We start from the raw sequence: 11,718 nt of genomic DNA, 5'->3' as shown, positions 1-11,718 counted from the left end.
CAAATACAAAGCAATACACTACAGGCCTAAATGGTGCTACACAATAGCACCCAATGTTCAGCTGCATGCTATAGAGCACACGTGTGCCACTTAGCTAAACTGAAATAACCACAATTATTCATTCATCATTCAGTGTGACATTAACAGATCTGGGACACCATCACTTGTTGACATTATCAGATCAGGAAAAACTGAACATAGAAATAAATCTATGAAAATAAGTTTAAGTTAATATATTTAAAATGGCATTTGGAGAATCCCCAAGCAAGAATCATTCAAACAGGTTGCACCAGTGAAAACAAAACACATACTGAGCAGCAGTTGTATACACAGGTAATTAAATCAGGGTTGTTGGAAAATAATATTTTGGTTTATACACTGTATTATGTTTATTTCCTCCCATACCGTTATCTGCACTAATGTGATTCATTTCTTCATATGATACAATAAGCAAAGCCCCTGAACACCCATAGTCCCCCACACAGCAGTTTTACCTGAATTAGAGCTACACTGAGGACCCTGTGGGCATGTAAAGGCTGTGCTCGACTGCCATTTATTTTTTCCTCTGTGACGATGGGACAACTTGAAGTAATTGGAGTTTGCTAACTGCATAAAGTTCCAGTATAGCCCCACTCAACTTACATACTGTAGTTTCTCACTCGCATACCTCGATTGGTGTTTTGATACTCTAAATATCATCCACTGGAAAAACATACTGTATTAAAACTGTTGTGTGGTCTGTGATTATTGAAAGTTATTTGAAATAGTGTGAGCACTACAAATTAAGCTGTAATGGAGTGAGGCCATCTCAAAGACAGATATATGTAAACCTAGGCAAATAAAACTGACAGAGTTTTAGTTTTAGTTAGTTAATTCTTTTAATAAGGTACAGTAACGTACTGTATGTCTTTATCAGAGGAAATGTAAAGGCTCTGATAATGTCTGGATCTTGTTTTGGTGGTCCTGTCTGTTGAGGCACCGGTTTTAGTTTTGAGTTCGAGATTCCTTCACCCCAGAGGCCTTAAAAGTGAAACTATCAGCATGGCCAGATATTACTAGAGGTAAAAACTATGTTTTTGTAATTTGGCTGAGCCGATCCTTTAACCTGAAAAGCAAAAAGCAGTCTAATCCACCAGGGTAACGTAAAATACCTGTGTGTGGGTGTGCAGGGCCTGTAACAATGGGTGAGTGATGGCTGGGCCACATAACAAACAAAGTGAACTGCTGACATTTGCAGTTCTCTATATTAGATAGTAAAGGTGGTTCCTGTGCCAGTAAAGCTTCATCCTTGGAAATTCGAGTAAACCTCATGTGTCTTTGTGTGTTTGGGATCGTTTGAGGTGTTATTTTATCACGATTTTCCCCCAGAAACATGATGACACACTTAACTATCTGTTAATAACAGATACATTACTTTTAATAGGGCTCACAATAACTTTAATTAATCATTCTAGACATCGTGATGAATCATGAGCACCTGAGTCACAGGGGATACTGTATCATTTGCCGCCTCATCCCATTGTCCCCACAATCAACTTTAAATAAGTTATCTTTAAAGACAACCACCCACACTGATAACAGGTTTCCCTTAATTGTCCAATGGAAACTGTCGACGTCACTTCCTGTCAGCTGTCGCTTCCGGATGCGGTGAAACAGCAGAGAGGCAGGAAAACACCGCACGAACATGGATTAATTTAAATGACAAGACGCCATCCTTGAAGTCGGGGGAGACGCCAGCACAGTCCACGATGGATTCACGGAGATAAATGCACACGCCGGAAACTGTGTTAGCGCTGTTTTGCGTTGGGTGAGGGTTGTTTTTTACTGAGCAGCCGTGTTTATGTCTTCTTGCTAGCTTAAAGCCAGCGTAGCGCTAGCTGGTACACGCAGACAGAAAGCCTCCCTCCTCGGTGAAATATGACCTGTTACCTTTATTCCTGATTTATCACTCAGCCGAACAGGAGGACGCCGCACCGTGATGGGTTTATTGTAACTAAGAAGCGTTCAACTTCAGGGTTTGTCCTGTCACTTTGAGGTCAAGACATTGGAAACGCTTGTTCCTCCTCGCTGTCAAGACAAGTATATATACATACTAAAAAAAACTGAGGAAAGTTATCCTGAAATACCCAGTGTGCGTTTAGGAAACAGCACATTTTTTCTGAAGTCAGGCATCAACATCTCAACAAGTGGACAAAATGGATGTGATCTGGACTTCAGGCACTGCACGGAAAAGCCAGCAGACACTTCCTAAATAACACTTCCCTGTCAGCCGGCAGGCTCCTCTGCTCTGTCCTCCCTCTGCTGACAGGACACTTTACTGACAGTATCCTGTGTTTGAATTTGGCTGAAGAGGAGGAAGACTTCCTTATTTTGTTTCTTGACTTGAGCATTAAGCTCTTCAGATCAACAGGTAGGTCTGCTGTTTCATGCTCTGCATGTTTGGAGAGGCGTCATGTGGGGCCCCATCCAATGGTCACTTTAATAATAATGTCTTATTCTTTAAATATTAGCTCAAAATGCAATAAGTAATGAGTTAGAATCCTTGGGCCTACCAGGGCCTCATGTGAAGCTCTGAAATAGCTTATTTAGTTTAACCATCACCCAATAAGTATTCAGTGAATCCATCAGATAAGCCACACAAAAATATTCCTAAACTATTTTGATCATTGATTAATTGATTTGTTTAAGGTCCTTTTTCCAGCAAAACTGCTAAACATTGATGGATTCCAGCCTCTCGATTGTGAGAGTTTGCTGCTTTTCTTCCTTATATGACTGTAAACATGTTTTGGAATCTTAAACTGTCTAACAAAAAAATCTATATGAAGAAGTCCCCTTAGAAAACGGTGACACACAATGCTTCACTATTTTGTCATGAGTATGTGTTTATGATCAAGTGATTAATTACTGAATTAAAAAAATGATTTGCGAGTTAAAGATGAAGTAATGGTTAGTTGCAGCCTTATTCAATCACTTATTTGAAGCTGTAGCCCGAAAATATACTGTTATATATTATATAATGTTTATGTTCAGGTCAGGTCATATATATCTAATAGATGATAATCTGTGCATGTTACAAACGAGCTGTTGTAAAAACATTTTCGTCATCAGTGTTGCCACACTTGGGTTGAATGGCTCCTACATCACATTGTAATAAGCATCTCATTGTGTAAACACTGGGATCATGTGGATTCATTAGCACAGTGATCCTCTTGTCTCCCTCCTGCACAGTGAAGGATGAATGGCCTCTCTCTCAGCGAGCTCTGCTGCCTGTTCTGCTGCCCGCCATGCCCCAGCCGCATCGCAGCCAAGCTCGCCTTCCTGCCCCCTGAACCCACGTACGCCTTTCTTCCAGACCCAGACGTAGGTCCTGCTGCACCAGGGGCTACAGGAACATCAAGCCTGCGGGCACGAACTGGCGCATCAGTTGCTGGGGCCGGGGCTACGGAGGGGCGATGGAAGCTCCACCTGACGGAGCGAGCAGAGTTTCAGTATTCGCAGAGAGAGCTGGACATGACAGAGGTGTTCCTCACTCGATCCAGCCGAGGGAGCAGAGTCGGCTGCATGTACATTCGCTGTGTTCCTAACGCCAGGTAGGTACTTTGAAAGGTTTACCTACCTTTTTGAGTCAGCGTGGTAGCTGTTGTCGTCGAATGATTGTCACCTCGACCATGGACCATGACATCAGCAGGATTACGGAAAAACTACATGCTCAAGTTACATTAAACTTCGTACAAAGGTGTTGCATTGGCAACTTCCTTGTCTGTCTCCCTCCACTCACATCTAGGTCTACCTCCTTTACTGGTTTCCCTGTTTCCTTGACTTAGCTGACTCAAAGATGTTCTCCTCCTGCTTTTCCACATACACACACTGCCATTTATGCTAACAACTTTATTTTTTGAAGTCATTTTATTTTTTCATTCTTTTTTTCTTGCATTAGAATTGTGGGAGCTTGAATGTTGAGTTTCACCTGCGGTCTGCAATTCTCGTTTATGATAATGATCATAATAAAAAGAGTCACGCTTAGTGTTGGGAAATCAGTTTTTAGTGAGTCATGGACAAAACATTTTCTTTCCTGTTGGTTTGTGTCATTGAGTTTAACGGCAGTGATTGGCAGATCTTTTTATGAGAAGTGATCATATCATTCACACTAAGCAGTAAGTTACATTTTATATGCTGAGATGTGAAAGTATTTAAGTTTTATCACCATCCTGCTGCACTGTGCTGCTGATTAATTTACCAAATCAATTAAAAAGACATGGAGAGGCTTGTGTTACAGTCCCTGTATCTTGTATTAATGTCTATCTAGTATTACACAAGAATGAATCCATACTAGACCTGATATGACTGAGTGATTGTCGTGCCACATTCTGAATGGAAAGGCCAAGAGCGAAGCCACGGGCCTCGTGAGGTCATAAACAAAACCACTTAGGGAGGGTCTCAAAGCATTCAGCGTGTAGAAAAAGTATCAGCTTTCTCCAGAGAGCACAACATGCATTCATGAATAAAAGGCAAGGGGTAGAATACCCAGCTTTTATAGTGGATACTCTGCTCCTCGGGTTGAACAAAATGTCTTGAAGTAAGCGTCACTTGACAAGAGTCAGTGGTGGTAAACCGATCCTTGAACATGCAGCACTTTTAGTCTAAGACGCAGAGTCAAGTAACCTTGCAGCGTTTATTTTAACAACAGGTTGCTTATGGTTTGATTGAGTGTAGAGTTACCTGGTTGGACTCTACACTCTCACACTCTTTGTGTCTGTGTCAGTGTAATTGTCCTTCGTGTCACTCTTTCTGCTTCAAATGAAGTCCAGTAGAATTGTCGGTGTCTATACATCTGATTTTAATATATTAAATTGAACAAAGCCTCAACTAAAGATGTACTTTTTTCTTCTGTTTAATGTGCTAGTGGTGTTTTCTAGTCATGATAGAGCCTTTTGAAAAGGACCACTGCTCATAGAAAATGTAAAAGATTGTATATTTAGCTACATTATAAAATACAGGCACTGGCAACAAATGAGGCAATTTCTCATGTAATGATAATAAGAATAAGAATCACAATATTATTGATACCAGCCTATGGACTGCTATATTTCCAACTATAATTGAAGTACTACTCAGGGATGGAATTTGTTCCTGTCTGTTGGTCCATCTACTAACCTGTCTCTTTTTATATGTGTTTTCTGTTAGATTTACAGTGCTTTTCTCCCACGGCAACGCAGTTGACCTGGGCCAGATGAGCAGTTTCTACATTGGCCTTGGCACTCGCATCAACTGCAACATCTTTTCCTACGACTACTCAGGCTACGGTGTCAGTACTGGCAAGCCCACTGAGAAGAACCTCTACACAGATATAGATGCCGCCTGGCACGCCCTGCGCACACGGTATGCTGTTATCATAATTGGCCCATATGTGTCCTTCAAGGGATGATTTATTATACGGTGTCTTGCTCTGCTGCGACAGAGAGCATTTTCAGTATGTTTAGATTGGGGGCAAATCAAACCTTGTCACATATGGGTATGTATTCAAATATAATTAAATTTTTCAGGGTTACCACTGTTGTACGACCGTAAGACAAAGCAAGAAGAGGTGAAAAATTGAGAGAGGCAGAAGGGGGTCAAGTAAAGATAAAGATATGGGGAAAAAAAGGGTAAATCAAGGTGGCAGCGGCTGTGATCAGGACAGCTGGGATGAAGAGAGTTGAGCAGAGTGGGGACAGATGCCATGGGAATAAAAAAGAGGGAGATGGATGGATGAAGGGAGGGAAGGCTGGGGGGGAAGATGTCTCTCAAGGACGTTGCTGTGTGATAAAGTGTCTCATTAGTGAAAGCGGAGCTGCCTTAATGCGGCTGTAGCCCCGGGAAGACGTGACACTGCAGAGCATTGGGGGTTGGTTGAGGTGAATTAACATTTGGGTGTAGCCCGTCACTCTTCACTATGTCATTTCAGCATATTTATTGAAAATCTTGTTTTTAAATAAGTTTTTTTTAAGTTGAATCTACTGCAAAGAGATCATTTTTCTCCAAAAGGTTAAATTAAACTGAAGAAAAGGTTGTAAGTTAATTGAGTTGAAAATGTGTTACAATTTTGATTATCCTTTTCTGCAGTTCAGTGAAGTTACCGAACATTTCTGAATTACAGCTTGGAAGTCCTATGACTGTCTTGTTGACTTGAAAAATAAGTAAAAGATTAGTGAAAGTAATTCTAATTGCTTCCATGTATCTTTTGGATTTACCCAGGTATGGCATTAGCCCAGAGAACATTATCCTGTATGGACAGAGCATCGGCACAGTGCCCACTGTAGACCTGGCGTCACGGTATGAGTGTGCCGCTGTGGTTCTTCACTCACCTCTAACGTCTGGCATGAGAGTGGCCTTTCCTGACACTAAGAAAACGTATTGCTTCGACGCGTTCCCCAAGTAAGTCTGCTGATTGTTGGTTTCTCTTCTCTGTCTCTTTGTACAGTTCTCAACCAGTCTCTTAAAATGTCTCACACTCCCCTATATTTGATTGAGTAAGTCGACAATTTGATATATGGCATTAATCCCATTCCTGTCAAAGAAAATCCTTCTACAACAGTTAAGTCTTTATACTCTCCTGTCTGTGTGTCTGTCTCATAAAATCCTTAAATAACATGTTCACGTAAAAATGATACACACACAGACTATTTTGCTGCCAGTTGGCTTTTCCACATGATTGCAGATCTGCCAAGAGAAAAACATAATTGCTGCTCGCACTTACACAAGTGTCTCTAGTCCAAGACAAATGTCTGTGCTCAAAGAACCACTTCTGTCCTTTCAGGTCACATTTTGGTGTTATGATTTTCATTTTATGTCTTTTCTTGGTTAGTGCGTGGATATCATTTTAATTTTATCTTCACGGAAATGCTGTCAAATAGCAGAGAAAACCTCACACCCCACACGTGTGTTATCCAGCAGGAGTGATCTCTCTGTTCAGCAGCCGTTCTCACCTCCACCTCCTCAAACATGATATTCTGCTGTATGGCCACAGCTCATATTTGTGTCACTTTATGTGCATCATTTGCGCATTATAACGTCAGATGTAATCAATAATCAATATTCACCTGACCTCCATATGTCTGTCTAACACTGCTGAATAAATCTGGAAGTTAATCAGCACAGACGCAGTTTCATGTAGTTTGCAGATACTCTCAAAAGCAGCTAATAAGGAGTAGTGTTGCATCAAATGTGTTTATTAAGTCCAGTCTTATTTCCTGTCACTTATTGATGAGCAAACGCTGCCACCAGAAATAAACCCAGCCAGTTAAGAGTGACGATGTCCGTTTTGAAGCAGCCTATACAATGAATGAGTTTGTAGATTTTAACTTGCCTTAACGATTAACAATTAATTTCCTAGTGTATTATTATTCTCTACAACTAGTTATAACGAAGGTCAGTCACTACGAATTTGTATATCAAGATCAAGTTTATCTATCTATAACTATCAAACATAATATGCAGCCTATTACTTTAAAGTAATAAAGTCTTATCCCATCTTTGGAACCTGATTGAATTAGATCTGCAGCATATGCTGTGAGTGCTTATTCACACAGTGCTTTTGAAAAACAGGAAAAAATGGTATTAATATAAGCAGTTAAAATGAAACTGATATAATCCTGTTAACATTAAGTAGCAATATTGGCCCTGTTCTTGTCAGAGCTTCTTTTATTGCTTCATGTTCAATTTTAACCTCCCACTCTGAGGAGATTTGGTGTCCCACATTTGTGTGCATTTGTAATGTGGGTGTTCACTGTAATGCATTTGTTACTGTGTTTTTATTTTTAAACCTTGGCCACTAAATATTCCCTTGGCCGGAAAGTAGCAACTCAGAGTAATGCTATCATTAGTGTGGCTCTATCCCTTCTGTTCTTGTTGTCAGTTTAGTTTTAGTGGCTGAGTCTGACGAAGGTCAAAAGCAGTCACTGCCAGCCTTAACGCAGAGTCTAGTCCCAGATGGTACAAGTGGGTGAGGAGCAGGGGTGGTAGGAAACCAGGGAATGCCTCGCTGTGTGTGTAGTGAGCTGAGAAAGCCTCCAGTGTTCGCCTGTTGCTCAAGTTCAGAGTGGGCAGCTGGCATCTTTGTTTGTGTTTCTGTCTATCTTTTTCAACTGTTTCCTATGTGATGTACTCCATGGGACGACTTGGTGTAATCAAACCATTTGTAGCCTTGTACACATGGTCCCATTTTTGCTGACCAAAAATGATGAGGTTAGTTTCAAAGCAATAAATATGTTTTTACTATTTACTGTAGTATAATAATGTAAAATGAAATGTTCTTGTTATGTACTTGTTACTCTTGTTAATAACGACATATTTACTGACTGTTGTCCGACACACCCTGTCAGTTTTTTAGGACCTGATCCACAGAGCTTTTGTCCAAAGGCGCATCTCTGTTAATCTGACCTGTGTAATCTTTTCTAGGGGTGGGGAATTAATATGGATGTCTTCTTTTCTTCTCTCATTCTCCCTTTTACCCCTTTGAGCATCGAGAAAGTGTCCAAAATCACGTCCCCGGTGCTCATCATCCACGGCACAGAGGACGAGGTGATTGACTTCTCCCACGGCCTGGCTCTGTTCGAGCGCTGCCCCAAGGCCGTGGAGCCTCTCTGGGTGGAGGGAGCGGGACACAACGACATTGAATTGTACAGCCAGTATCTGGAGCGCCTGCGCCGCTTCATAGGACAGGAGTTGGCAGTGCAGCACGCCTGACCATCACCACCAGGACCATCATAAACATCATCACTACCATTTTACCTGGCCCACTTAAAGCTTCATCGCTCTCTGTGTCCAAGATGGAGGCGAGTCACAGATTCATCCACACCGCCCCACAGCTGTTCGCGGCTTGCAGGGGTGTGATGCTTCACGTACTGTGGTGCTTCGTTTTTTTCGGGGCACAGTTTGCCTTTTTTGGACCGCGGACTGACGGGACATGGAGCAGAGAAGTGTGTTCATGAACATCAGAAGTGCGTGAGTGTGAAAGACAAACTGCATTTAGACTGTGTTTTTTTAGCAGTTCCTTTAACAGTGCAGCTGCCGTGTGTTACGTGGCTGAAGAAAACATCCTGTACTGTGCAATAACATGGACAGTGTCCACAGCAAGAAGACTTTAAATGATCAAGAGATTTAACAGAACAAAAAAGATAAGTAATCATGTAGGTCCGTCACTTTGTGGTCCAAGTGGAACATTTTCCAACGTACTCATAGAGTTTTTGTGTAACTTTAATTTCTGCAGTAAAATGGAGGATGGTGAAGTATGGGGAAACACTCAAGAGGACTCTTTCTAAAATGAATATTTTGTTCTCTAATCACCTGTTTAAATAGCAAACTGGTTTGTAACTAAGTTCCTTACATTGAGTTTTACTGGTAACACCTGTATAATCTCATGCAATCCAATTTGAAGCCCTACAGTGAATCCTGTGTCAAGGGGATGATTGAACTGTATTCTCATTTTGTAGTGATTGGTCGTGTTGCATTGGACTGCATTATGTAGGAAGGTGTTTCTAATATCCTATCCCCTCATGTATGTACATGATACATACATGCATAGATATGAATTTGAATTCTGCGTGTTTAATTTTGTCTTTCACCGTACTGAACATTTTGCTCAGGTAACCCTCTTTTAGACATTAGGGTCTGTGTGTTCCATGTTTGTTTGTGTGGGTTTTATTTTATTTTTGGGGTTTTTCAATCTGTACATTTCTGATTTCTGAAAAAAACAAAAAAAAAAACAGTGTGAGGTCTTTTTTATCTTTAGTTTTAACCAAGTGATGAACCAAACTAAGATCTCAAAAGAGCTGAGTTTCCATCATTTCTTTAGTTTTCTCTACACTAAATCTGTGTCCCAGTAATGGAGTGCGGACTGGCTGTGTTAAAGAGGGACAGACGCTCAACAGCCTGAAACCAAAATAAAATACCTCCAGCTCCTCCATTTAGTGGAATGTCTGAGAGTGTGTCAGCCCTGTCCGCTTTGTTTTAGTCTTGTTCGTCTTGTTTATGTCTCACACCAGTAGGTCACAGCTGTCAGCGAAGTTCCTGTTTCCCTCAGCGTCTGGAACTGAGAAGCAACACTAAAATTAAACAGGCCTGGGCTTTTTGGGTTTTTTTGGAGGGGGGGTTTTACCTCCAGCCTGTTTTTATCTGTCTTCATTTCTTTAATGCTCTCTGGCGGCCATCTTACTAATTTGCACTCCATCTTGAGGAAAAGAAATGGACATTGTTGATAAATAAAAATTGCCCGTCGATTGTTCACGTTTCAACAACGGATGAGCTCCACATTCTCATTCTCACCTTTCTACAGATAAGCACAGAAACGGATGTTTTATCACAATATAATGATTCTTCTTTATTAGAGTACAACAGTAGAAATCTGACAGGTGGACAACATGTTGGCACATTTATACTCCAGCATGTCAACTCTGCTATAGGTAGATATGGTCAGCAGACGGGCTGTGTATAACTAAAGAATATCACTTTTGATGGCTGTGTCCTCTCTGGTTTACAGTCTTTACAACTGCCGATAACATTTGCGTGTATGTCAGTGCATACATGTCTGACTCAATAGTGTTTTTGAAGTATTTTTACGTATTTTAGGCATAACGTCTTGGTAACACTGTTGATTTTACTACACAGAGTTAAACGTAAAGTACCTTTTCTAGCTGCTGGTGTCATTTCCGTGTCAAACATGATGATATGCCCTTGTGATTTATTTATGTGATTTCTTTTTTTGTGCTGATTATTTAGGGAAATATCACTAACCAATATACAGTAAATTGTCCCATTTTGATGCAAATGTCACCTTTTTCCTGTGACAACAATTGCAAGGTGCAAGGTTATATCAGCTGGCTGTCATGTTCAAGTCATTTTTGGTTGACTCGCAAGATATTAAAGTAATCCCTTCCTTTTTACTGCCTATTTTAGATTCACCGCACTCCACCTTGGTTCTCTCGCTAATGGTCCGTTTTACAACCAGACATGAGGTGCAGTCTGAAGCATTCATCTTCAAGGTGCAACATTAACCCAGCCACAGATACTAAATCTGTGGCTGAACATTTTAAGTGTTTTCTCTAACTTGAGTTTATTTTCGTGAACCTTTAGATTCTGAGTGTTTCACATCTTAAATTTCTTAGTGGAAAACTGAGATTACGACCGTTTTTGTTTTTGGAGGGTGGTCAGGATTGTCAGGTTTTCTTGTGTATTTATGAACCAAAGTGTAACTCTCTTTAGCGCTTTACCCAGTGTACCTGCTGTGTATGTTGGTATCTTCATAACCAAAGCAAAAATGTTCTTTAACTTTTTATTTATCTATGTGGCTGGTCTGATCTTTTTCCACTAGACGATACATTCAGATACAAACTAACTGTAAATTTGTCAGATTGCTGAACAATTATTTGCTTTCAAATAAGCAGCAACAGAGTTTGAATAGCATAAATTACCAAGTTGTGGTTGTTTCTTGTTTAGTTTCTTTCTTTTATTCAAGCTGTTGTATCATTTGTGGAGGAATCCAAGTAGGTAAAACAGCTACAGCCGTGAGTTTGTGTTTAGAAAAAAAAAAAAAGTGTGGGACGATAAAAGAACAATGACAGAGGAGCTTCAAGCAAACAAATGAAAAGCTTTTGTTCTTGTGTTTGATTCAAATGTTTGGGTTTCTGGTGTGACACATTTGTGGGTATCATCTTTGTCATCACACATTGTTATCCACTGTTT

At 40.5% G+C, this 11,718-nt stretch overlaps 1 protein-coding gene across 1 annotated transcript; it reads left to right on the top strand.

Annotated features, from left to right (window-relative positions):
* The first annotated feature begins 1,650 nt into the window (after positions 1-1,650).
* abhd17ab (abhydrolase domain containing 17A, depalmitoylase b) lies at positions 1,651-8,839 on the top strand. Its single transcript, XM_070832306.1, has 5 exons — positions 1,651-2,410; positions 3,229-3,590; positions 5,185-5,379; positions 6,235-6,414; positions 8,499-8,839. The coding sequence occupies exons 2-5, from the start codon at positions 3,235-3,237 to the stop codon at positions 8,722-8,724; spliced, it is 957 nt and encodes a 318-aa protein (XP_070688407.1). The 5' UTR covers positions 1,651-2,410; positions 3,229-3,234; the 3' UTR covers positions 8,725-8,839.
* Positions 8,840-11,718: the final 2,879 nt, after the last annotated feature.

This window comes from Pempheris klunzingeri, chromosome 6, assembly GCF_042242105.1.
Source record: "Pempheris klunzingeri isolate RE-2024b chromosome 6, fPemKlu1.hap1, whole genome shotgun sequence".
Lineage (NCBI taxonomy): Eukaryota > Metazoa > Chordata > Actinopteri > Acropomatiformes > Pempheridae > Pempheris > Pempheris klunzingeri.
The sequence above is the reverse complement of the archived record's forward strand: the minus strand, read 5'-3'. Positions and strand labels throughout refer to the sequence as shown.